The following is a 26,710-nucleotide window of genomic DNA, read 5'->3' as shown; positions in this document are numbered from 1 at the left end:
AATGGGACATTACTGTTGAAGACAAATTTAGTTGCATTTTGAGCCACCAAGACAGGCTAAGAAGAAGCATATACCCAATTAAATGTGCAACAACTTATTTATGATTTTCGTAATATGTTAATGAGCTCTGAAACCATCCCGAAAAGTATCTTTAAAATAGCTTAAAACACTAAAAGCCTATTTATGTCTGTTTTTCTGCAACCATAAGTTGCACATTATAAGTACAAAAATGATCAAAAATCATGTTTTGTATATTGCAGGGATTCCCTTGGTGTTTCACAAAGTGCGTCGATGAAGAAAGGACATCATGTGACTCGCCCTAAATGGTATGTGTTTTTAACCGTTTCAGGCATTTAAATGTTTTTTTGCAGTCCTACTAGCTTCTTTGTCTTCACTGCTACATACATACAACCAATAGGGTGTGCTGTTGTCACATTTCTTCTCTGAATCTTATTTTGTCTTTTTTAAGGGTTAACATGTAGCCACCACGAAGACGAAGGATTTGAGTGACCCGTACAGCAATGGGGAATTGTAAGTACATTTTTAAGAAAGACAAATTGTTCTTAGAAAACTCTGTGCATAGTCTGTACTTCTCTGCACTTAAGTCGTCAAATGTGTTAAATCAAATTAACTTTTTAAATGACCTCAAACATAACTAAGTGAACAGCAGCATAAATAAAGTATATTTTTTATTTAATATGTATGTCAATGCTAAGAAATAGCGCTAAGCATATGTAGTTTCTGTTTTTTATATCATGCATTGGCCTAGTTTTGACTGAAAGCAATAACAACCATGTCTGATGTTAGAAAAGTTACGCCACCTAGTGTATGATGTGGCACATCAATCGAAGTTACCTATGTTATCAAATTTCCCAGAAGAGACATTTCACTTAACTTCAAATGCTTACAGAAATATATTATACTTAGTATACATTTTTAGAGTTGATTATTTAGTGGATTCAACGTATCACCAAAATAGTTCGACGATACGATGTGCTCGATTGGGCAGGTAGCGAAAAAGAGTTAAACACGTCGTTTTTTCCGGAGCTGATGTTGAAAGTAGCTAAGGAGGGGGCCATCTTGCTTCTCTCTTATCTGTCAAGAGTTGCATGTGTACAGTACCGATTGGACAGTCGTAGGTAAATGGTGGGGGTCATTTGGAGTTCAGTTGGGTGGGGTTAGAAGATGTGGGCAAAACCATATGGCGCGTGGTTTGCCACAGGCTGTTGAGCAAGGCACATAAGATTTAACATAGCAATTATCTTGAGGTGTAATTATTTGATAAACCCTTAAAAGATATAAGGATGAGTTCAAATTGACTTCGGGCAAGTTGATTTCCGACCAACATGCCAAAAGATGTGGGGGGGAAAATTAACGTTGAACCCTGGCAACAAAAATGCAGCTGACAAGTTTCGTGTTGCAGCCATATTAGTCATATTAACTGACACGCCTACTTAATGAAACTGCTATTCAACAACAGTAACTGTGGTGCCAATGCCAGAAGTACATTTAGTGGGTTGGCGATTTTCAAGGTCATGTTTCAGTTACTACGGCTTAACATTCATCGCAACTTTTAGCCATATAATTCTTTATGGGTTTGGAGCTTGTGTGTACCTCTAAGAGGTTCAAAATAGAAAGCTGTATCAAGACTGGTAGTAAAACTAAGCTGGGGCAGATAATGTTTTAACATTTCGACCATGGGTTAGGAATGGGTGATGGTAGATTTTAGATTCTGGTCAGACTTCGAGGCGTCCACAATCTACTATTCAGGCTAATCGATGAGATTGTGGTATTGAATGTCCTCTTATATTGACAAACATGAGACAACCCATCTATGAGCAGATATGCTATACACGCACAAGCCACTAGATTGATGTAGCCAACTAGATGGCAGTGTTGATTTAGACGAACAACGTCAGTTAGATCTTCCTTCGATGATGTTAAACAACGCATATGGAGGATGAGGAATTTATGTCATGATAGAAATATGTAGAGTGCAAAGTGATGGTTCAAACATGCACATTCACATTTATGTCAGGCTGTATAATCAACAGGCCATTTCATCCTTCAGACTGAGAAAAATGATGGCAATTTAGAATGTGGATCATAATTGTGAGTAAATTGTTTTTTTGTTTTTTTTTAAGAGCCAAAACACTCACCATATTTTTTGATTACTGCCATACTGGGCAGCTTTTTGACAACATGTGAAAACACAACACACAAATTTGTTTATAGATTACATGTTGCTCAGTTTATGAATGTCTGCAAACTGGTGACATTTCACATGGCTCATTGTAAAATAACTATTAGCCATTTTGGCTCAACGGTTGCAATTTTAAAATGCAGTTTAATCAAGGCCTGTTGGGCGCATTATTAAGTAATTTTGTCATCATCCATATTTGAACCATAGTTTATATATTTGGTGCCATGTGCTGCATTATATCTTGGTTGTACGTTATTTTCTCATGTTACAGCTTTTGGTTCGTGATCTATATTCTCATAACTCAAGATGAACAGTTCCTGTCATTATTGGCAACTGTGACGTTGTTTGCAACCAAAACAACGTCATTGCAAATACTATCGCTCCAAAATATGAATAAATTAAGCCAATCGTGAAATATGAGGGATGTCTTGAGACATAACAGCAACAACAACTTAATGCCTTAACTATCTACTTGTGATCAATAACACGTTTGGATAATGAGTAAAATATATTCTCAAATTGTCTACTAAATATCAATCACTATTCAAAGACAGCTTTTAACCAAATAAGATGGATAAAGCAAGTCACCCTTAACACAGAAATGAGCTTTTTTGGCGGCCCCCCTAGATGTATGTATGTATTTCCCTCGTAGTAAAATAAACCTTTGTTATTAAAAACGAAAACCCTGAGACTAGAAATATCCCCAAATCATTAAGGCAAAACCATGATGTTGGCTGTCTGAAGTGCTCAGTTAGACAAAAGTAATTTGGTGGACAGTCACAGTGATGTAAATACAAACAAAAAAACAATTCCAACGTTGCAGTAAATCGACAACTCTGATGAGTTTCTCAAGAGCACATGAATGCACAAAACAGCACAAGAAATTTCATACTTGCACAGTGTCATGTTTCACTTCTGCACATTGCTTAGTTAAAAATGCAGGGCTCTTCCCCGACCATGTACCACGGGCATTGTTTTTTTTTTGTACCTTTTTAAAAGGAACTTAAGTTTTGATTACCACTGTAATAAGACATGATATTAGTTTTAAATATTATCCAGTTATGAAACTTTTTCTTTTTTGCTGTATTTGACCCATCATACACAGTGAACCTTATAAAAATAGCATTTGCAAAAGCTATGCGGTGCAAGACATGAGCTATTTATTTATTTTAAGTTGTTAATACTGGGAAGGTTGGTGAAAATTGTTTATTTTCTCTGAGACTAACTCCTCAACTCAAATTCAAAAGATTGCTTGTTTAAGTAATTTTTGCCAATCAATGTTTAAATCAGAAGTCCCAAATGTCCAAATTAGTTCAAGCCAGTCACATTGATCAGCCCACCAGTATACCATTTCTGTGTAAATCTGATTTATGGTAATATGGGTATCATTCATTATTCCTTCTCTTCCACAGTGGAGACCTGCCCTGGTGGGAAGAATTTCCAAATTTGAAGAAAAAGAAGACAGCTCTGTAAGTTTTTCATGTTTCAGCTGAGTGTAATTCAAATGCCTACTGAATTAATGTAATCCATAGAAAATGTTGTTTAAAAATGAAATGACATCTTCTCTAGAATCACACTTGGATAGGTTTAGGATGCTGTTCTGCTATTTTAAGCAGGCTTCCCCGCATTTATCAGGAACGTATGTTACTGCCTCATAGAGTTAATTCTAAAGGCTAGCCAAAGACCTAGATGTTAGCACGTAGTGTGCAAAATGAAATGTTAAGTTTACAAATGTACGTTTATTGTACAACGTGTACAGGATTTTTTTTATTCCTTGTGGTTTAATTGAATATTAATAATATATGCTATTTTTTTACTGTGGCTTTATGTGGACATTTGCTGTGTTGCCGTCTGTTGTTACATTACAAAAAAGGCCACATTACTTCAAGAGATGACATATTCTCCACTTCTGTTAAAATGCTAGATAGGTTTTTTAGCATTAAAAATTCATGCTCAAATGTCTAGGTCACATTACTTACATTTAACTGATGTATTTATGATAGAATAGGTTGAATAGAATAAATGTTTGTCATTGTTTCAAAAACAATGATACATGGATAGCAGCTCTTAGTTGACAAATATTAAATATAAACATCAATATCACATATAAACATTTCAACATTTGAAGAACAGTATGGGAACATTTTTTTCTGATTTTGAACAATAGATTTCTGAAAACATTGTTTCAGTGATTACTTTGACACTTTAATAGCATCAATTAAATGTTAAACTGTTGGTCAGTCATGTATTTGCTTTGGTGACTGGTAAATATTTCATTAGATCAGTCAAGGAATCCTATTTTGCATACAGCATTGTTTGCTCACATGCCAATGTTTTGTGTTTTTAATCGTAATTTGATTGAGCATCGATGTTGCGCAAAGCATAAAAAATGTTTTATGCAGAATGTGAATTTGGCTAAGTGTAGACTCACCATACCCCTGGTGGTCAGTTGATGAACTCATAATGATAACTTGCGAAATAGTGGAGCCTCGACTCAACTCGGACTTCATGTTGCAGGTTACTTTGAACTCACCAAAGAATATATCAGTTCGAAGCCGAGTCAAATGTCAATTTCGATTAGGTCTGTCAGCATTGTTGCACTTTAAACAGTGTACCACATCTTCAAAAGTGTTTTGTGCAATGTATTGAAAGTCGGATTTCTTTCGTATAGGAATTGAAGAAAAGAAAAAAAACCCACAAGTTTTGGCTGTAAAACAAATGTTCAACAATTTTGATCCTAAAACACACACTCGAAACTAGCTTGCGTTCCATACATCATGTCAGTATGATGACTTTTAATCCCAGTTTGAGAAGAGCAGCTTTGTTAAATACTTAAAAACAAGCGGGTATTCTCACAAACGCTCATGTTTGTGCAATGCTAGCTAACGCAGCTGATGGCTAGCTGTGACTATTCTATCTTGATTTTAGTTACGGTTAGCGAGCCGCCGTTATCTTCTGGACAAGTGAATCATTGCTCATTTCAGTTGCACTGTGGGCTTACAACTTTTCCTTCTTTTTTTATCCTATCAAGACCCCATTCAACTGGATATTGCTGAGGTGGAGACAGCGTTGTTTAACGTGAAGAATGCAAGCGATTTGGCAGTTAGCCAAATTTTGGCAAGATGAAACTTTTTTTCTGTCTGGACTTTGACGATTGGATTTTTACTTTATTTTTTTTACGACAACATGGACACTGGAACACTGTTGCTGGCTGTATAGTGGACTTGTTGAAAAATGTTTTTGGGAAACACAAATCCGCCTGTGTACATTTGATATTCAAATGCTGTTTTTAAATAAAGTGTATGTCCACGTATTTTTCCTGGCTTTGTTTCATTAGCTAATTAACCAGAAAACCACAACAGGATATTTGGCGTAATATTTTTTTTTACAGTGTTAGTCCATTATTTCCGCTGTATGTTTTTAATATTTCAGCTAATTCATTCAACAAATTAATTAGGTTTGCATTGACATTGTGTCACTTGCCATCAAGGTTTGCCCAGTTAATTTACAAGCTAGCCAAGTGCTAAAGCTACGCACTGGGTTAATGAATCTCCTTAAATAATACTTTCTTTTCGAGTGTTTTATACAAAAGGAAATGATCACTCGATTGATGAGATGAATGGAAAGGGGTTAATGAAAGTGCACACTTGTGTTTTGATAAATCATGATTAATGAAAATAGATGGATACATTCATAAATTGTAAAGTAGTTTTTTAAAAAGGTTTTGGTCTGAACAAAAATGGTCTCCAAAAGGCTCCCTAAAATGGCTCCTGATCGTCCCTCTTCCTGTCTGAGCAGGAAGTGATGCAATTGGTGCAAAAGAATTATACACTTAAGCAGCCTCTCAATATTCTTACCTTTTTTATGTAGTGGAAAAGAAAAGGGGTCCAGTTTTAAAGATTGTTGTCCTGAGGCTGAAATAAACATGCAAGTTTATATAAAAGTACATTTTAAAACATAATAAAAGGGGTGGGACTTAAACATCACCTGAGTGTGGTGTAAATGGAAATAACGTCAATCAAAGGCAAAGCTTTCAGAGCTAGGAAGGAGCTCTAGATGGCGGCTGAGCCTTGGGAAGGGTGCCATGGGCTTTCGTCAGACCGTTTCTGTTGCCTGTTTTTCGGCCGAAACCGCTCGATTCTGATGAAAACCAAGGGATTTAAACGTACGATCGGTGTTTTTACGGGAATTTAGGCATTTTGTGAGGTTTTTGGGTCGGTTTTTCGAGCCGAATGAGCCGTCTGTGCGAGGGGAGTGCTTGTCGTTGTTTTCCATACTGGGCTCTGGCAGCCATGGCGCGCCTCCATTTTTAGTGTGCTGCTCGCGTCTGTCTCTCTGAGTCTGACTGCTAGATGAAGACTTTAAAGGCCTGCGAGCTTCACGAAAAGAGGCTCTTTCTGTAATTTATTGTTAAGTTATTATTTTTACAGTTTGTTTGTTTTTATCCGAGTCGGATAAAAACCCGTTGTGACACAGCGAAGTTGAATCTAATAGTTCATTTATAGGTTACCACCTTTTCCTTCACTTTGAATTGGTCTGTTTACATTGTGTAGTGCATAATTTTCTGGTTTTCTCACCTTTAAATCTTATTTTTCTTACCCTTCATCTGATGACGCAGTTAGAATTAATTGCATGCGGCTTCATCCGTGGACTATATGACAAGATTTAAGTTGGATATTCTCCCTTTTTTTGTATCGGCACCTGTCATTTTCCTTCGCTTTTATTTACATTATCGATGTAAATAATGGTCCTCGGATCGGTCCGATTTAATGCCTTTTTTCCTGACTCGTGTCGCACCGCCTGGGTTTTAACTGCCACCTGAGCAGAAGGCAGTCTTGTGGGACTTGTATGATAGTTCATGCTTCCCTTCAACTTTTTGACCGTAAATACCAGGAGACAAAAACAGATCACCCATCAAAAGACTTTCAGGATAATACGATGATGAAGAATAAAAGTAAAAAACAAGAGGATGAAGGATCGACTCAGAGCAATGCATCAAGGTATGATCCTTATACTTTTTTTCCCTTTTTGCCATATCTGCCTTGATTGTTTACCTTGTCAAGCATGGTTGATCACCTGTGTGTACATGTGCGACGTGGTTTTTGTTGAAGTGCACCACTGTCATGAATGACCTTGCTATTGTTTAATAGCCACACCCTGATTTTCCTACCATTTCTTACACTCAATACTGAGGTTTCAGGGCCCTGTGTTTAGAGATCATTGCCCACAAGACGTGTGTGTTAGACCTCAGGAAAAAAGTAATCTGTCCTATTATGTTGCACATGATTTGTCACAAATGTTTGTTGTCCAATCGCTATAAAGTAACATGACCTTGTCTTACTAGTTGGTACTGCATTGCACCATTTTTTTAAAACAACGTTGATGTTTGGTTTTTATTTATTTCAGAAACAATGAATTGCTTTGGTTGTTCATTATGACCTGTAATGTAATCCAGTATAGTACAGGGGGGGTTTATATACAACATGCTTTGTGTCTAGTTATTTGACCTTTTTAGTACAGCTTACTTGTGGCTACAATTTTAATTGTTATATCAGTCTGTAACCTTTCATCTGGATCTGTGCTTTATAGTTTTGACAGTTTCATGCTTAGTTATTTCTACTCATTAAGCCCCTTCATCTAAAAGATTTTGATACCTTGTAAATCATTTTGTCTTGCTTCAAGATGGATAGTAAAACTTGAAACTACTCCAGGTCTGACAGTTATGTCAGTGGCCACCTGCTTATGTAACATAACCTTTTAACCTCCCAGCTTTATATTTGTATCAAGGAGAAGCTTGTTTTACTTTCTGTTCCTGAGGCCTTCTTGCAATTGACAGTTTAATTTCAAATGTTTCTCTTGATACATGATAATTGTCTCTCTTATTACAGGTTTTGAATGATTTTTTGTCTTATTACAGGTATTCTAATAATTGTTTTCACTTGTCATGCAATATATTGGCTGATATCCTATCACATAAATTTACTGTCATATTTAAGTATCTGACAAGTTACAGAGGTACTTTTTGTATTACTGAATTTCAGTTATATGAAGATTGATGTGTTGATTGAAGTATTGGATTTGAACATGTCTGATTTATGTGGATGTTACAGCAAAAACAAAATATTTTCTATTCAAATCTGGCTTTATTTGTATTACTTACAAGGTAGATTATATTTAAAGGCCTGTGGCCATGAGTCTTGACACTAATGTGTATTTTTTTTTGCAATATTGTCTGATTTTCTTTTTTATAAAGACGGTAAATGTAAAATGAGGACAATTGGGCAAGTGTGTATACATCATCCGCAGGTATCTGAATCTTCAAATACCAAAACAAGTGGAAACATCAGTCTATTTTGATCAATAAAGATTGTTTTAAAACTAATACCAGGTCATTTGCATGGTGTCAGAACAATGCAGAAATTCAGAAACACAAGTGGCAAGCTATGTTTCTTTCTTTATAAAAGAATATGTGTCTTTTTTTGCATAAAAAGCTATGGCCCAAATCAAGTTCTCACTGTAATAACTGCTGCCATATTTTCACAACAAATAATGCAGCCTTATTAGACTGTTTTTAGATGAAGCCACAAGGGAGTTTGGATGCTAAATGCAGGTAATCTCCTTCAGTATTTTACAGACTGTTCACTGCAGCAGGTTACATCACACTTGTAGTTTTTCTGTGTGATCTTGTGGCAGCCATTTTAGTGTTTTCAGCTGTGACTGAAATATACCCTCTGCTGCTGATGACAGCCTAACTTTGTAGCAGTGATTGATGACTACTGTGGGCATGCAGAGCAGCAGAATGAGCTGCAGAAAACATGGTGATTTCCTATAAAATCTCACAAAAATGCCACACAGTGTTCATGCTCCTCTGAGCCACAAAATGGCCCTTGCTTTGTGTGCCCAGCTTGCTCACTTATCTGTATTAAAACTCAGCTCAGAACTACATGGAGGAGGACCAGGAAGAGTTCAGACCCTGGAAAAGCCTTCACGCTGCGCTGCCATAGGCCAGAATTCCACATAGCAACATGCCAGCCAATGACAATTCGAGTTTATTTTCACGCCCCGCCCACTTTTGACCTCACTTAAAGCGGAAGGAGCCATGCACATCCGAGTTAGGTCACTGAAAGCTGAAAGTACAGGCTGTAAAATCGACTTACAGAGTCGTTATATGCTTTTTAACACCAGCTAGATTGTAAGTATTTATTAAAAAAGAATAAATTAATGTTCCTCTTTAGTTTCATTCTCACAGTTGAATATAAATAGCAGTATATAGTAAGACAAATATAAATAGTAGGCGTGTTTTTAATTAAATACAATATATGAAATAAGATGATAAGGTCAACCTATTTGTTTTAACGTTGTTGACACGGATGTTTGTGTCTTTTGCAAAGTGATCCATATAAGGCAGTGAACCCTGTAATTTATTGTGAATGGGTGTAGCGCCCCCATGTGTCCAGACAAGTTATTGAATGGAGAGAAAGCCAGACAGAGAGGTCATCATACTCAACCTGATGTTTTATGCACTGATGGCCCCTTATCACATCGACGTGACGTATTAAGTGTCAGCTAATTTATTTAATTAAAACAAAACTGATGCATTTGCAGCACATTTGAATTTATTGGAATGTGAGATGTACCTTCTTGTTTTGAAAAGGGGTCCTAAAAACATCTGAGGCTCCTTGTGTACAGTGATACTGAGATATTTTGACTTTTTTTTTTTTCTTAAATCCTTAAAATGTGGGGTTTGTACACAAGCAAAAGAAACATTTCTGTGACACCAAATAATGTTTAGTTTTCAAACATTTTGGTTAATATTTTCTTTTTCACTGAAAATGTTCCAAGTCTTCAGGGTTCTAAAAATCCTTCCAGTACAATAATATGAGAAAAGAAATTACAATTTTTGTTAAACTGCTCATAATTCATGCTCAAATAAGGTTCTTAAAGATTGTCATTCCTCCACAAAAAGAATGGAGTTTAATGAGTATGAATTAGCCTACTTACAGTGGGAGAAGTGCACATTTTACTGTCTTGTTCATTTATTCATGACCGTTGTACCGCTGTCTGATTATATTACTGCCATGTCACAAGTAATTGCAGAGTAGCAGGGACGAATGATTTCGATACTTACTTAATTACCGTTAAGCTCGGTTTTATTTAGTAGTGAAAGCTGATCTTAGGCTTTTCAAAATGCCTGTAAGAGGATTTGTGTGCCCTAGAGAGAATGAGGTTATTATAAGACAGTTCGCTAAGTAAGGAACATGCTGCATGATGTAATGAGGTATCCGTTCCACTTGGCTGACGATCACAACTTACTCATGCTGTCAAGCGCTTTGTCTCTCCTTGTCCCAGTGACGGTGTGTGCACTTAGAGGTTGATTTTTAAGATACATTTTGTCATATCGTTGTCAGGTGCTGGAGTTATCTAACCACATGCGTATGCACTGCAAAGTCGAAAAAACAAAACAAAACAATGAACATGTTCTTGTTCCTGTAGCAATTCAGCTTCAGAGGAGTCCAACCGCTCTGCTTCGGAGTCTGGAAGTCAGTCAGAGAGCGAGCATGGCAGCGAGAGGAGGAGATCCCACAACTCCGAGTCGAACAGCTCCTCGGAGTCAGAGAGTCACTCAGAGTCAGGGAGCGAGTCCACCGGGTCCAAATCACAGCAAACCACATCAGAAGTCAAAGACAAGCCAGTTAGAAAGAAGGAGCGCCTGGCGGATGTGAAGAAGGTAAAGGTGACTGAGCTTTTCAGAGGAACTTCTATGGTGACTTACTGTTTATGAAGCAGATCAAGGTTCCTCTCCTCTGACAATGGAGACTGAGTTAACTTTGTTTCTCTAATCAGGCTCTATATTTAATTGCAGGGGGTTTGACATGTAGGACAGCTGTATAAAGGTTTTAGCCATACTTTCTTTTATGCCCACCTTAGACAAAAGCTGGTTTCATGTTAATGTTGTCAAAAATGTTCACTACCTGTTTCCCACAGTAGTGATACAGCTGCTCCAGCTACACTCTCTCGCTCCCTCTTTGCTCTGACAGCAGTTGATACGCGCTGCTTTCCACTCTTTTAATCATGTTCAGACGTAAATTGATTTAGATGCTGTTGTGGTTAACACACAGTACACAAGCCCTTCTAACACTTTATGCCCTTGGTTGCCTTCAGTGTTTCCAGTATCATGACAACACTCATTCACATTGAAAAAGTAATAAAAAGTATTCTTAACATTGTGAGGTATTTATCCTGGAAAGCACCCTTAAAGATGCTGCTGAGATACACTATTGTACCACAGTGATTACTGATGATTACCTAAGGAAACAGAGGCACTAGTAGGCTAAGACACGGTGGTGGAACGGTAGTATAAAACAGAGCATAACATGCTAAGAGCAAAAACAGTATACTAAGACAACTACTTAATAGCCCAATAGAGTGAAAGCAGTTGGTGAAATAATCGAATAATCTCCATAAACCATAAACCAACGATTTTAACATTTAAAATACTGCTTTTATGTTTAGTTTTTCTGGTAAAAGTACCAAGAAAACCCTAGTTATTACTTCTAAATTGTAGGTTTCTTCATTTCCCTCCGTAATGTAGATGTCAAAATAAATCTTTGGACAAAGTAAGCCACTTAAAAATGTCACCATGTCATGTCTAATGAAATAATTGCAAGTTGCTGTCCAGTAGCAGGTGTACATATTAAAATGTATAAAGAAATTGGGGCACACTATATTTATATATTGGTTCAGATAATCAGTGGCTCTCTAATAGCAGTCGGTGTCTGTCTACAGATGTGGGAAGAACATCCAGATGTGTACGGGGTCAGGAGGTCAAATCGCAGCAGACAGGAGCCGGCTCGTTTGAACATCGGAGCTGGGGTAAGCAGACGGACAAAGAAACCATAAAAGACCAGCGATACTAACATGCGGCATGGCCTTGCTCTGCAGATATTGCTACTGACACGAGCCCTTTGCAACAAGCCAATTGTGCCATCTAGTGGACGCTCTACAGAAGTGCTGCTACTTTTCCTGTGAAAACAAATCCTCTGCTGAAATGTGTGTTGGCTGTGCCGACTGTATTTGCAGGGTAGCAGTGACTCTGAGAGCGAAAGTCCGAAGAGGAAAACTTCACGAGCCAAGAAAAAAGAGTAAGTATGATGATTGTTAAACAAATCTTGGGTATTATTAATAATTTTGTATTTATTTGAGCACTTTTGTTAGCAAGATGTTTATGATTTAAGACTCGATCCATACCGTAGTTCTGCACAGTTCATGTCTGTTTTTGTCATTGTGGTGCCGGTCTGTGATCATACTGTGACTCTTATCATTTTGTGTAACTGGGTATCTGTTTGTTCTAATTGGGGCTCAGTTAGCTTCAGTCAGCCAGGTGATGTTCTACATTCACAACAAATTTGATTGGTCTGATCAGTGGCTTATCCCTGATCAAACTGAGTTTTGGTGAACACCCCTATGGCCAGCGTTTGATGAAATTTGAAATTGGTTATAGCATTGGTTGGCCTTGAGGGTGAACTTGTGGCATTTCTTTGTTGTAAGAAATATCTGGAATGATGATGACTCAAATGGTGAAGAGGAAGAGGAGGAGGAGGAAGCTTCCGACATTACAGACAGTGAGCAGGAAGAGAAAAAAGTTAGATCCAGACGACTTCCTGCTAGAAGGTAAGAGTGTAGCGAAGCCTGGCCATCAGACAGCTACCCACTGGTCATCTGAAAATCATTCCATATTGTGTGAACAGTTGTTTGATTACATTTTGTCTCTTTTACTTTGGTGTGAACTATAGACATGATGTATGTGCTGTAATATGAAAGTTTAGACTCTAAAACATCTAAAGTGTTTAATTTAATCTAATCTTAATACATGCTACTGATACTCATCAATATTCTTTTTAAATGTGGCTGTTTGCTGCAATTTGTCAATCAGTCAGAGACTAAAGTTACTGTGACATTGATTCAGGAGGTTGCATCCTAGTGCAATATGCAAGAGTTTAGAATTAGTGTAAAATGTTAAAAATAAATTATCAATCAGAATGTAGAGAAATAAGGTCTTTATATTAAACAAATCTAGTTTTTATTGTAGAGATGTCTACTGAAGAAGCAATAGCCCGATAGTCTAGTTGAGGACATCCACAGGTGGGCACTGATGATGCCTCATGGCTCTCCTACACCTGCCTTTTTCTGCAGTCAGAGTCCTGGTCTGAGCTGATTTAAATCACGCCTGTACCAGGTATGGGAATCTCTTGGCACCTCACAATCTGAATCTAATTCAGAGGGCTGAGAACGACTTACAAAACAAATGTCAATGCACCTTGATGCATCGAAATTGTGCCGCTTTTTATCAGTTATTATCGTACTCTACATACTCTAGTTTCACTAAGCACAGGAAATATCACCTATTGCATCAGTCTAATCATTTTTTCTGTGTGTTAAAACACAGTATACCTGTAATGATCCATGATTTGAATAAACAGATGAATCTAAGTCTGTTATCTTTACTGTCACAGAGACATCCTTATCAAAATTCCAGAAGCAGCCTAACATAGAACATAAACATGTCGTACCTGTAACATGCCCATTACATTTCACCAACCAGTTGATTTAGCTGTAAGGAAATTACATCCTGATCTTGTTACAGGTGATCATAATGTTGAGAATTGGGTTTTAAACGTCCGATTCTTCACTTTTCTGTGTAAAGACGTTATCTTTAAAGAGAGAATCTTAGATGCATCTAAGAATCGATCAAAAGCTTTCAAAACATTTTTTTTTAGTTTTTGTGCTTAACTGTGTGTTTTACAGACCTCAAACCAAATCAACAGCCAAAAAGCAGCTGGCACAAAAAGGAAGGAAGTCCAGGAAACCGGACTCATCTGGTGAAGAAGACGATGAGGAGGAGGAAGATGACGATGATGAGGACGATGAGGAAGACACTCCAAAGAGACAGACTAGAAGAAGGGGAGCAACAAAAGTCAAAAGGTGCATTTCCAAACACTGAGATTATGAACTCAGGACTGTTTTCCACGATAAAAAAGTGACTTTTCTAAATGCACAGTTTTCATATTGATACTACGTGTTTCCACTTCTTTCGTTTCACAGTTACAAAGAGGACCAACATGACTTTGAAACAGACTCTGATGACCTGATTGAAATGACAGGGGATGCAGGCGAGGAGCAGCAGGATGATGACAGTGAAACCATTGAGAGGGTCATGGAAACCAGGACAGCCAAAAAAGGAGGTGATGCATTTTCACTTGTGTCCTACCAAGTTGCTTCTCATTGAAATATCTGCCTTGCACATACGGTTTAAAAGTTGTTTATCTTGCTTTTTCTAGCCACCGGTGCTTCCACCACTGTGTATGCCGTGGAGGAAAACGGGGATCCAAATGAAGGCTTCGACCCCGAGAACGATGAAGGCGAGGTTCAGTACCTGATCAAGTGGAAGGGCTGGTCCTACATCCACAACACGTGGGAGAGCATGGACTCTCTGACGCTGCAAAAGGTCAAGGGACTAAAGAAATTGGACAACTACAAAAGGAAGCAAGAAGAGCTGAATTCATGGTGTGAATCTTTTGTCTTTTCATCAAAAGCATCTTTGCAAATAAACACTTTTCTCCAAGCGTTTTCACTGTTAATTCTGTCTCTGTTTGTAGGTTGAGGAGGGCTTCCCCTGAGGACATAGAGTTTCATAACTGCCAACAAGAGCTCACTGCTGACCTGAGCAAGCAGTTTCAGTTTGTGGAGCGTGTTATCGGTAAGAATTCATCATCAAATGCAGCTGCTTTTGCCTGGTTGTGCAGTGGATATTTTGTTTGAATACATATTGCATTTGTATTAAAAGAGAGTCTTATTATTTTCAGCTACAAGAACAGGAAAGACACAAGGGCCCTCTGACTTCCCCTGTAAGTCCTTTATCAAAACTCTCAGCATCATTCCTGAATTCTGTCTTTATTGATGGTCTCATGAGTTGTACATCTTCATACAGTATTACGTTATGTAATAATTTTCCTGCCTTTTTCATAAAGCTCATAGTCACAAGACACCCTCCTCTAATGAGCCAGAGTATCTATGCAAGTGGATGGGCTTGCCTTACTCGGAGTGCAGCTGGGAGGACGGAGCTTTGGTTAGGAAGAAGTTTCAGTCCTGCATCAACAGCTTCACGAACCGAAGCACCTGTAAAACGGTCCCCTCCAAAGACTGTAAGGTAAGAGTTCAATCAGGGCTCTACGCAAACTGTTTCTACAAACGGAGCTCCGGCTGCTTACTGAACTCAGAAGTATTTTAAGAGCGCCGCTAAAATTGGCGTGCAAAGCAATAGTTGTTTTTATAATAAATATAGCGAACAGAAATAACAGTTAGCTGTTTTTAGAGCTTTTAGAGAAAATGGTTTTCCAAAGAAGGCGGCAGTCTCTTCTAAAACGAGATATATTTAAAACCATCCAGCGACAACAAAAGATTTAAACGGAGTACAAATAATGTTAAAACTATAATGTTCTTCTTTCTTACTGGGTTGTATTAGTGGTCAGAAAGAGGATTTGCATTTGTTTAGAGGAGATGGAATGTTTTGCTTTGTAATTATTGCTGTGGCGGCCATGGGAAAATGTTATCATGAGAAATGTTGCTGTTCCACATGAATATGTGCTGATGATTTTCAAAAGCAAAACCATGAGGGGGGGTATATTTGCAAGTCGATGCTCCTGGTTATAAAATGTGGTCTCGTTGCCTCCACAAGTGGTCGTAAATGCAGCTTAATGTTTACAGTCTGGAGTTCTTCAGATTTATTTTTTAATTGCTTTTTCAAAGTACATTTCAGATGGGTATGTTTTTCTCCATGTAACTAAAGAAAGGTGTTCCTATCTATCATTTCAGGTGTTAAAGCAAAGACCCAGGTTTGTTGCTCTGAAGAAACAGCCGTCGTATATTGGAGACGAGAGCCTTCAGCTGAGAGATTATCAGCTGGATGGGTTGAACTGGTTGGCTCACTCCTGGTGCAGGTACTGCGCAAATAAATAAATTGCTTAATGTTGGTTTGGATGACCTCAATTTAAAAAAAAAAAAAAAAATTACACACAGAAAATGGCCTAAACCAGAGTGTTTTTTAATTCTTCGTCCTTAGGTGCAACAGCGTTATCCTCGCTGATGAAATGGGGCTCGGAAAGACGATCCAGACCATCTCCTTCCTGTCCTACCTGTTTCACCAGCATCAGCTGTACGGGCCTTTCCTAGTGGTGGTGCCTCTGTCCACGCTCACCTCCTGGCAGAGGGAGTTTGAGACCTGGGCCCCAGACATGAACGTGGTCGTCTACCTCGGTGATGTCATGAGCAGGAAAACGGTAGGTTGAATCTGCAGGTGCTTTCTCTTTACTGAGTTTGTTGACGTAAACTGACATCGATTGCTTTTGTTTTCATTTAGATCCGCGACTACGAGTGGGTGAACCATCAGACGAAAAGAATCCGTTTCAATGCACTATTAACCACTTACGAAATTCTCCTCAAAGACAAGGTAGGTGTAATTAACATGATTTAGGATGATTTTGTTTCGGTTTTATTCCACAGTGTGTCTGTGCATGAAGAGAATCAATCACTTTGGTTTACAAGGACTTAACATTTATCTCCAGGGGGTGCTTGGGAACATCAACTGGGCCTTCCTGGGTGTCGATGAAGCTCACAGGCTGAAGAATGATGATTCCCTGCTGTATAAAACATTGATGGAGTTCAGGTCCAACCACAGACTCCTCATTACTGGCACTCCGCTGCAGAACTCCCTCAAAGAGCTCTGGTCACTGCTGCACTTCCTCATGCCTGACAAGTACGTCATGCCTCATGCCTGACAAGTTAGACACTTGATATGATGCCAAGCACAAAAAGTGGAAAATGCCATCAGTTTCAGATTCGAGAACCTTTTTTTTTTGTCTTCATTGCGAACAGCAGGTTTCATTCCTGGGAGGATTTTGAGGATGAACACGGGAAAGGAAGGGAAAATGGTTATCAGAGTCTTCACAAAGTCCTCGAGCCCTTCCTCCTGCGGCGAGTCAAGAAAGATGTGGAAAAATCTCTCCCTGCCAAGGTGGAGCAGATCCTCCGCGTCGACATGACTGCACAGCAGAAACAATTCTACAAGTACGGTTTTATTTCTGTCTTTCGTAGCCTTTTTTATTGCTCCTGTGTTTCACACAAACCGCTCCTACAGTAGCTGCACTCCTCCTCTACATTAACCTAATCTGTTTCTGAATATTTCCAGGTGGATTTTAACGAGGAATTACAAAGCTCTCTCCAAAGGCACCCGAGGCAGCTCCTCCGGCTTCCTGAACATTGTTATGGAGCTCAAAAAGTGCTGCAACCACAGTTTCCTCATTAAACAGCCCGAGGATGGAGAATGTGAAACACAAGCGGAACACCTGCAGGTGAGTCTTCTCCTGAACTCTTCTTTGGCTCCCAGCAGCACCTCAGGATAGCTCTGCTCTGCAGAGGAAACGAGTTGTGACATAACAAAGATGAAAACATGAGTCGCAAAAGACGGCCCAGCGCTTTTTTATTATTCATGAATCCTTGTGTTCAAACCCCTAACTTTTGTACGTTTCAGGGTGTAGTGAGGGGCAGCGGGAAGCTGGTGCTGCTGGACAAGCTGCTGACCAGACTGAGAGAACGAGGCAACCGGGTGCTGATCTTCTCCCAGATGGTCCGGATGTTGGACATCTTGGCTGAATACCTCACTAAGAATCGCTACCCTTTCCAGGTAAGATTGCAAATGTTAAGTTCTGATAACCCTTTACATTTAAAACAACCTACTGTGTTGGAGCAACAAATATTAGTTATGTACCATAACTCTCAAAGGCTGACACTAATGGGTTCATACCTTGCTACAACTTCAGCCAGTTAAATGAACCAGTTGGGCCCACCTCACAAAACACTAAATGCAGAGTGAGCAAGAGGGCAAGAAAAGCATGAGACATCCTATAGGTTAGAATAGAAATCACATTACAAACCAAATGAATGAGCAGAGAGAGTATTAAAATAATTAAAAGAAATTAAAAAAACATTCTCTTTAAAATCAAACATTTGAAGATGTAAGTCATTCTACAGCTGTATTTAACTTAAATGCAGCTCTGCCACACATCATGGGATCTACTAATTCAGTACTCCTTAAGATCAAGTAATAGTATACTATTGTGTTGTGTCCTTGAGTGCTTTGAAACTTTGACGACTACAGAAAATTGCAGATTTGATATTTAGGAATTCACATTACAGATGGGGCTTAGACATATATATAACCACTACTATTTTTGATCCATATATCAGTTTTTACTGTTGTTTTTTCATTGTTGTTTACAGTGACGGGGCGTTTTGAGGTCCTTGCATTGGGCGGGTTAGACTCTTATCAGGCTCAGATGTCACTTGTTGTTGCAAACATACTTGGACAGGCTCAGACTTCATGTGGTTATTTATATCAACATGTTATTTGCTGCTGCAGACCAGCCTGAACTCCTGCAAGTCACTCGACCTGGGTTTTTGCTGACTTGTTCAGTGGTGCAGACTGTTGTGATCAGTCTGAGCATATAGACTAGGGGGGTGCTTTGGCATGTAAAGCAGAGTGATGCCAAGGTTACTGCAGACGGCTGCCAAGGAAATCTTCAGAGGTTGATGATTGTCTCTGTTTGGCTCTCTCCTCTTCAGCGGCTGGATGGTTCCATAAAGGGAGAAATCCGAAAGCAGGCGCTTGACCACTTCAATGCAGAAGGCTCAGAGGTGTGTGAACAAATGACCTAATGCTGCTAACAAACAGACAGGGAGATAGATTTTTTAGTTTATTGTTAGTTTGTTTAAGTACTGTCAAATAACACATTGGGATAATGACTGTATCAAAGACACATAATGTAAATTTCCTGCTTGTTTTTTTGACTACTTCAAGAGTAAAGTCAGAAGATTAATCATTACCTGAAAAAAGTTTATTTCAAATTTAATCTCCTTTCTTTATTTGTACGCAAGACGCATTTGCAAATATTAGTGTGTGAATAGGTGGATCAGATATGTATTAAGAGTTTCATCTGTTTTCTAGGACTTCTGCTTCCTGCTGTCCACCAGAGCTGGAGGTTTAGGGATCAATTTGGCCTCAGCAGACACTGTAGTCATCTTCGACTCCGACTGGAACCCTCAGAACGACCTGCAGGCCCAAGCCAGGGCTCACAGAATCGGCCAGAAGAAACAGGTAACCCTCGATTCAAACAGAATACCTTCACCTGCTACAGATAATTGTAAGAGCGCAAGAATATTAACATCAGCACGTTGTCGTCATAGGTAAATATTTATCGACTGGTCACCAAGGGAACGGTGGAGGAGGACATCATTGAGAGGGCGAAGAAGAAGATGGTTCTGGACCATCTCGTCATCCAGAGAATGGACACCACTGGTCGAACTGTACTGGACAGCAACTCAAGGAACACAAAGTACGATGTCAGAAAAAAGCTGTGGGATTTTTTTTCCTGATAGATTCTGTTCAATTTTTAGACAGTGAAATATTCTGTGTTAAACGCTGACTTTTGTTTCAGTTCAAACCCTTTCAATAAAGAAGAACTGACCGCCATCCTCAAGTTTGGTGCAGAGGAGCTTTTCAAAGAGCCAGAGGGAGAAGAGTCTGAACCACAGGTATCACAACAGCTGATTATCTGCTATGCATCAAAAATACATGCCTTATATATTTGTAAACTCAAACCAAAATGTCTTTGCTTTTGCAGGAGATGGACATTGAGGAGATCCTGAGGTTGGCTGAAACAAGAGAAAGTGATCAGGGCTCAAGTGCTACAGATGAACTTCTGTCTCAGTTTAAGGTACTTTTAAGTTGTTACTGTTCTGCACCGTACCACAGTCAGCTGTCTGCCTCTTTCAGCATCTAATGATTTCCCTTCTTCGTCTTCTCTGCGTGTTGCTGCAGGTGGCCAATTTCTCCAGCATGGAAGAGAGCACTCCGGAGCTTGAGGGGAAGTCCATTCGCGAATGGGACGACATCATCCCTGAAGAGCAGCGCAAAAAAATTGAGGAGGAGGAGAAGCAGCGGGAAATGGAGGACATCTTCATGCTGCCCAGAAGCAGGAGCTCTAACAAGAGGGTAAGAGGAGAGGGAAAAAACAGTTGTTTGGATGCTATGTTAACTTTTGCATCTCAGAAACATTCTCCAAGATGCTTTTTGTCTTCAAGCAGCTCCGTTAGAAGCTTTAGAATCCGGTGATAAAGTGTCGCCCTTTTTCAGGCTCAGGCCAATGACAGTGATAGTGACGTGGGCTCTAAGCTGAAGAACCGCTCCTCGGGCTCTGACAGTGAGACCGATGATAGCGATGACGACAAGAAGCCAAAAAAGAGAGGCAGGCCGAGAGCCCGCAAGAACAACGTGGAAGGTTTCACTGATGCTGAAATACGCAGGTAACACATTTAGTGATTGTTTGTTTTCTGATTTTCTTTTTTGTTTTGTGATTCTTTTCATGAAAACAATTCAAATGTGTTCAATTTAATATCTTAAACAGGTTCATTAAGGCCTACAAGAAATTTGGATCTCCACTTGAAAGGTAGACAGAGTAACTGATATCACAGTCTGTATGCTGTATATCTGCATCATGAAGTGAGGAAAGTTTGAGCAGTAAGGTTCTCAACACACAGTGCAGTCAGGTGCTCTGCTCTGTGTTCAGGTTGGAGGGCATCGCCCGAGACTCCGAGCTGGTTGACAAGTCCATCGCAGACCTGAAGAGACTCGGTGAACTGATTCACACTAGCTGTGTGGCTGCAGTGCAGGAGCACGAGGAGCACCTTAAAGAGAACCCAGTTGAAGGTACTGTTGGTTTTTATTTCTTTAGAGTTCCTTGAAATCAAATCAATCATTTTCCAGACCCTAGAAATTGACCCATGTTAATGTTCCAGCCAAAGGTCCTGGGAAACGGCGAGGAATCAACATCAAGATCTCGGGAGTGCAGGTCAACGCCAAGTCCATCATCCAGCATGAGGAAGAGTTTGAGCCTCTGCACAAAGCAGTGCCCGTCAACCCTGCCGAGAGAAATAAGTAAGATCCTGCTGCTGATGTAAGAAGCAGCCCAGGCTTAGTGTTGCATTCAAGATAAGAAAGTGTATCTGTGCTGCAGATCAAAAACAGCGAGTCTCTGTTTCCCGCAGGTTCAAGCTGACGTGCAGGGTCAAGGTAGCCCACTTTGATGTCGACTGGGACCTGCAGGATGACATTCAGCTCTTGCTTGGTATTTACGAGCACGGCTTTGGTAACTGGGATCTGATCAAGACGGATCCTGACCTTAAACTCGCTGATAAGGTAAATGTCTACCTTTGGCACTAAGTTGGAGAGGGTACTTGTATAAATAAAAAGGCATGCATTTGGACCAAAACTCGCCTGTTCAGATATTGTAAGAGCTTTGAAAAATACCTTTACAAGTCAGGAGTGTAACATCGACTCCTTCTCTACAGATTCTCCCAGACGATCCAAGCAAGAAGCCCCAGGGCAAGCAACTACAGGCGAGAGCTGAATACCTCCTCAAGCTGCTGAAAAAAGAACAAGACAGTAGCGATGTGTCTAAAACGGGGGAGGAGGTATGCTGCTGTTAATCACTGAGTAACTCGCCTGCACTGTTTTCACTGCATGAGCTTTGCCTTTGATGTGCACAAAGCACCCGCTGGCCACACGGCCTCACCCAGTCTCTCCCTCTGAAGGTCAAAGTGAGGAAGAGGAAGCCGCGGGCGAAGAAGGAGAGCAAGATCCTCAAGGACGAGCAGGGCAACGATATCTCCTCCCCCCGCCTGTCGGACAACCCGTCGGAGGAGGGCGAGGTCAAGGTGAGACTTGAGATCACCACCTGTTAGTCCGTGGGGGTGCATGTTATGCTTCAGCGTCGAGGTCTCTTGCTGCCCACATGATGTTTTTATGTGCAGCATGTTGTTGTAGCTGATAAAAGCTGTTTCGACAAATAGAAACAATAGTGACTATACTTTGTTTTGTCACCGAGTGTTTGTTCACAGATTTGATTTTGCAACCTGGCAAACACAGCAGACCTCGTCCTTAATGCCATTACTGAATTGGACCTGTTGACAGAATGTAGACAGAGTTACTGCTGATGTATTAAATGCACTCATGGCCTGTCAGTGTGTGTGTCAGTGTAACAAAGAGATGTACTTCAGCTCTTTGTTTTACATGATCACAGTCAGGGTGCATTTGATTAGCGTGCACAACACTTGTCCTCTACTGCTGTATGACCTTCTGTTGTTTAATTTGCATTGTCTTCTATCGTGTTCGAGCAGGATGACGGAACGGAGAAGTCCCCTGCCAAGAAAAGACAAAAGAAAAAGGACAACAAAGAGAACAAAGAAAAACAGGGAACCCCTAAAAAGGAGAAAGACGGGGACAAAGAAAAGAAGGGTGCCAAGCCCAGAAAAGAAAAGGTATTTCAGCCAAATATACATAGTCTTATTTTATTATTTATCCTTATTAGACCCTAATTTAAGCCCTGAAATGCAACACGAGGCTACAAGAAAGCAGCTACAATGTCATGGCTTTTTTCCCCATCCTGTAAATAATCCCTTAAATGTTTGTGAATGAGGGTTAATTGTCTGGATTTCCATCTTTCAGGCTAAAGGAGCCAAAGGGAAAAAGACTCAAGGTCCAGTCCACATCACAGCTGGGTCTGAGCCCGTCCCTATTGAAGGAAAGGAGGACGATGAACTCGACCAGGAGACTTTCAGTATTGTGAGTTTCTTCTTCTCCAGCTCTCCTGCAAAATTATTTCAGTTGTCTTTAATAAGTGTCCGTGTCAGATAATAATATTGATCACGTTTGTGTGTACAGTGTAAGGAGCGCATGAGGCCAGTGAAAAAGGCCCTGAAGCAGCTGGATAAGCCAGATGAGGGTCTGTCTGACCAGGAGCAGCTCCAGCACACTCGCACATGCCTACTGAAGATTGGAGACCGAATCACAGAGTGCCTTAAAGCTTACAGTGACCCAGAACATGTCAAAATATGGCGACGGTAGGATGATTAGATATGACCTTTGTTAAATTTGTGATCATGCTCACCTGTTCCACTCAGCTAATGGGATTATTTTGTGCCCTTTCCCCACAGAAACCTCTGGATATTTGTGTCCAAGTTTACAGAGTTTGGTGCCAGGAAGCTTCACAAGCTTTACAAAATGGCACAGAAGAAGCGATCGCATGAAGAGGAGGCAAGTGTTCCTGTTTCTAGCTGTTGACACTCTGCTTTTCCAAGTGTTAAGAAACACCAATGCTAAAAAAATCCTGTGATTTCCAGAAGGAGCAGAAGAAAAAGGAGGACCCTGCAGGGAGGGCCAAAACCTTCAGACCTGAGCCGTCCGGTTCTAGTCGAGACTCTACGGGTACTCAGCCGTCCTCCAAATCTGGACCTCACTCGAACCAGCCGGGCTCCCACGGACACCACAGAGAACAGTACAACCCAGCTAACAAGCGGCACTTTGGCAACGATGGTACGTGCAGAAAAGAGTTATTTTAGTATAAAGCACAGGCAACGTGAGCATTAGTGAGCTTCAGACTCTGTCCTTGTGTATATGGATATTGTGCAAAATTCTTATTTTCCCTTTACAGTCAAGAGCACCTTTGCCTTTCATTCAGTGCAGATTTTTTAAAAAGTCCCATTTGTGTGTACCCATACATGTAAAACAGCCTCAATTCATGCATGCTCATCAGTGTTTTGTGTTATGAGCCTGCGCCTGAAACTGCAACAATGGCAGAGTACTGTTTGTTAAGGTGTGGTTAGCACTGCGAGGTCTACAACTAAACTTAAAACCCACATTTTCAGAACGTTCTTCACTAGTGTTTGACCTAACATTGACTTTATCACCACCTACTGGTCAGGCATGCTTGTTTGGGCGCTTGGAATCGTATACAGAGAGATGGTGTAAAACGGTGGAGCAAAATGTGTCAGGACAAGGCCTGAGATGCTATGCTATGCCTAGCTATGCTATGCTATGCTAAGCTAGCTGTGTCCTGCCTGCATCTTTACCATGCGGACATGAGAGTTATAAATTGTGTAATTTACGTCTCTCCTGGCACATTAATGATTTTGTCCCCTATACGTTGAACTATTCCTTTGATTGAAGTTACATAATTTCGCTCTTTCACAATAACAGAACATCTTTTAATATCAGTTTGACATGTTTGATCACAGACAGGGGAGACTGGCAGAGGGACCGCAAATACAATTACCCAGGTAACAGCAACCAGTCATGGCAGGGAGACCGACATCACCCCTATGACCCACACCGCTACAAGGAGCACTACAACGATCGGCGCTCACATGGAGACCCGTATCGCAGCTCCGGCAGTTACCGCAACAACAGCTCCCCTCGCAAAAGGTCATATGACCAGTACAGCAACGACCGGGACCACAGGGGTCACAGACCTTACTACGACAGGTGAGTTACTCAAACCTGATCACTTGTTTTAGTTTTTAGTTTAAATACCAGGTACCTATATATAAATGTGATATACAAATGATGTTTCAGGCATCCAGACCCCAAAAGAAGACGCGGTGATGAGTTCCATCCCAACTACCACCAGGGAAGAGACGGCCCCCTTCAGGACTTCAGGAGGATGCCGGATCACAGGCCAGCAGGTCCAGCGGGGCCCGAGCACTACAGCCGACCCTTCCACCCGGACAAACCTCCCCCGCTGCTGGACCCTCGCTCCCCGCAGGCCCAGAAGTCTCCCCAGGACTCTCGCTCTCCCCCCGAGCGGCCCGCAGATCCGAATGCCGCGGCGGATCCGAACTGGAACAACAGGAAAACATAAAGGAGGCCGGTGCTGTCTCAGAAAACTGATCTGTGTATTTTGTCCAGGGTCAAAGCCACATGCTGCTGATGGACAAATGTGGACTCACCAATCATAAGCTCACAGTTGGAAAGGGAATCAACCTGTACCTTCTTTACCAGCAAAACTGTTTTGCTCTTTTCCCCCCCGTGACTGTGGCTGTGAATGATTCGTGCCCTGAAGGAAGGAGTCGGTTTCCTCCTGTCATCTCCATGATGAACACAAACATAAACTAAAATACGCATCTTATTTAAAATGAATTGACTCGATCAGTGACTAAGACTGAGTGGAACGCTGATGGATGCTTAGTCCCATGGACTATTATCTGAAGTGACTTTAGGATACATGAACTGACGACTGATCACAATCCTAGAAGTGCCTGAAGGTTTTGGCCTTTCTGAATGGTAAATGTATGGGATCATTCCCAGAGGACGCATGTCATGGACTTCATTATTTTTTTGTGTTTAGCTTTAAAATGATGTCATTTAGAACATGTCAGTACAAAAGAATGTGTTATGTGTTATCATATGCACCTTTCTAAATGTTTAATCTTGAACATGTAGCTGAAGCTGAATCATGGAGTATCGCCACGTGGCGTGGCGTGAGGTGGGGGCGGCCTAATTCTCTTTGATTGTGAACGATCAATGAAGCCAGTATGCTTCCTCCAAGCACTCGACACGCAGTTAGAGAAAGTTTTTTTAGCTGATTCAGTTTTTCCTCCACGTTGTACAGATAATCACGACTTCTGTAATTGTGTAGCGACATGAATCATTGCAGTCCTCTTGCTCTGTTCACTTTAACCACTGTTTGTCTTCGTAGGTGATGAATTGGAAGCTTCTTAAGCAGTATTTATTGCAACAACTTGTGCAAAAAGGTTCATAACACTATGACGTAGAGAAATATCCTTTATTTTTTGCCTCTCAGTATTATGCTGGACAAGAATGGTACTTCAGTGTAGTTTCAGTAATTCACCCATCTTTTCCACCTCCTGTATGTAAGTACTCAATTATGTCCGGAAATACTATGTGTTAAAAAAAAAAAAAAAAGTTTTCTTTCCTATGCTATGGTTTGGCAGTATGTCTGACCCACAGACTGGTAGGTTGTTAAAGGGTTATCAGGAAGTTGCTAATGCCATTTTATTGTGTTTATTACCTTTTGGTCACTCCTTCTCCTGTGCCAAATCTGGTTCCGCTCTGGCCCTCAAATGTTTTTTTTTTTTGTTTTTTTTTAAATGCTTCTCCATTTGTGCCTTATTTATGTGTATTATCATGCTGTATATTGGTCCATGGACAGTACTGGGGCCGAACAACAGGCGGGACGTGTAGTATTACAGCCACATTTTAAGGAAAATGAAAAGAAAAACAATGAAGGGACCATGTATTCTGGTAATCATCGTGGGTTTTTTTTTTTTTTTCCAAAAAGAGTTGATGATTTGAGGGGAAAATATAAAACATTAATATACAGAATGGATTGTGTGTAGGGGTTTCGTCAGGGGCACTTAACCGACCTGTTACAGTGAACAGCCAGCACATCTTTTCTTCCAAGTTAAGCAAGCTACGGTTCCTGTATCATATGTTCTTTAAGAAAAGTCTAAATAATTTATATTTGTGACAAAAACCACTCTTAATGAGAAACGTGCTGTACATATGTTTGGACATATGTAATAAACTTTGTTACACAA

General features: G+C 40.2%; 1 protein-coding gene across 5 annotated transcripts in view; it reads left to right on the top strand.

Moving 5' to 3' along the window:
* The window catches only part of chd2 (chromodomain helicase DNA binding protein 2), a 27,991-nt gene extending 1,281 nt beyond the window's left edge, over nucleotides 1–26,710 (top strand). Inside the window, exons 2-42 of one of the 5 annotated variants that reach the window (XM_037107500.1) lie at nucleotides 261–326; nucleotides 470–531; nucleotides 3,616–3,672; nucleotides 5,235–7,203; nucleotides 10,697–10,931; nucleotides 11,990–12,076; nucleotides 12,284–12,345; nucleotides 12,752–12,874; nucleotides 14,009–14,185; nucleotides 14,306–14,445; nucleotides 14,542–14,767; nucleotides 14,860–14,960; nucleotides 15,067–15,108; nucleotides 15,232–15,410; nucleotides 16,076–16,200; nucleotides 16,323–16,539; nucleotides 16,620–16,709; nucleotides 16,825–17,015; nucleotides 17,138–17,326; nucleotides 17,448–17,610; nucleotides 17,790–17,942; nucleotides 18,881–18,952; nucleotides 19,263–19,412; nucleotides 19,502–19,650; nucleotides 19,753–19,849; nucleotides 19,939–20,031; nucleotides 20,136–20,309; nucleotides 20,451–20,620; nucleotides 20,722–20,763; nucleotides 20,884–21,023; nucleotides 21,113–21,251; nucleotides 21,362–21,512; nucleotides 21,665–21,787; nucleotides 21,908–22,030; nucleotides 22,493–22,633; nucleotides 22,821–22,937; nucleotides 23,037–23,215; nucleotides 23,309–23,408; nucleotides 23,495–23,687; nucleotides 24,389–24,635; nucleotides 24,726–26,710. In XM_037107500.1, the coding sequence (XP_036963395.1) occupies nucleotides 7,052–7,203; nucleotides 10,697–10,931; nucleotides 11,990–12,076; nucleotides 12,284–12,345; nucleotides 12,752–12,874; nucleotides 14,009–14,185; nucleotides 14,306–14,445; nucleotides 14,542–14,767; nucleotides 14,860–14,960; nucleotides 15,067–15,108; nucleotides 15,232–15,410; nucleotides 16,076–16,200; nucleotides 16,323–16,539; nucleotides 16,620–16,709; nucleotides 16,825–17,015; nucleotides 17,138–17,326; nucleotides 17,448–17,610; nucleotides 17,790–17,942; nucleotides 18,881–18,952; nucleotides 19,263–19,412; nucleotides 19,502–19,650; nucleotides 19,753–19,849; nucleotides 19,939–20,031; nucleotides 20,136–20,309; nucleotides 20,451–20,620; nucleotides 20,722–20,763; nucleotides 20,884–21,023; nucleotides 21,113–21,251; nucleotides 21,362–21,512; nucleotides 21,665–21,787; nucleotides 21,908–22,030; nucleotides 22,493–22,633; nucleotides 22,821–22,937; nucleotides 23,037–23,215; nucleotides 23,309–23,408; nucleotides 23,495–23,687; nucleotides 24,389–24,635; nucleotides 24,726–25,011 (5,538 nt within the window). In that variant the 5' untranslated portion in view covers nucleotides 261–326; nucleotides 470–531; nucleotides 3,616–3,672; nucleotides 5,235–7,051 and the 3' untranslated portion in view covers nucleotides 25,012–26,710. Of the gene's footprint in view, nucleotides 1–260; nucleotides 327–469; nucleotides 532–3,615; nucleotides 3,673–5,234; nucleotides 7,204–10,696; nucleotides 10,938–11,989; nucleotides 12,077–12,283; nucleotides 12,346–12,751; nucleotides 12,875–14,008; nucleotides 14,186–14,305; nucleotides 14,446–14,541; nucleotides 14,768–14,859; nucleotides 14,961–15,066; nucleotides 15,109–15,231; nucleotides 15,411–16,075; nucleotides 16,201–16,322; nucleotides 16,540–16,619; nucleotides 16,710–16,824; nucleotides 17,016–17,134; nucleotides 17,327–17,447; nucleotides 17,611–17,789; nucleotides 17,943–18,880; nucleotides 18,953–19,262; nucleotides 19,413–19,501; nucleotides 19,651–19,752; nucleotides 19,850–19,938; nucleotides 20,032–20,135; nucleotides 20,310–20,450; nucleotides 20,621–20,721; nucleotides 20,764–20,883; nucleotides 21,024–21,112; nucleotides 21,252–21,361; nucleotides 21,513–21,664; nucleotides 21,788–21,907; nucleotides 22,031–22,492; nucleotides 22,634–22,820; nucleotides 22,938–23,036; nucleotides 23,216–23,308; nucleotides 23,409–23,494; nucleotides 23,688–24,388; nucleotides 24,636–24,725 lie in introns of all 5 variants that reach the window. The other 4 variants (XM_037107498.1, XM_037107497.1, XM_037107496.1 and 1 more) reach the window with 4 other exon arrangements.

This window comes from Acanthopagrus latus, chromosome 8, assembly GCF_904848185.1.
Source record: "Acanthopagrus latus isolate v.2019 chromosome 8, fAcaLat1.1, whole genome shotgun sequence".
Taxonomy (NCBI): Eukaryota; Metazoa; Chordata; class Actinopteri; order Spariformes; family Sparidae; genus Acanthopagrus; species Acanthopagrus latus.
The sequence above is the reverse complement of the archived record's forward strand: the minus strand, read 5'-3'. Positions and strand labels throughout refer to the sequence as shown.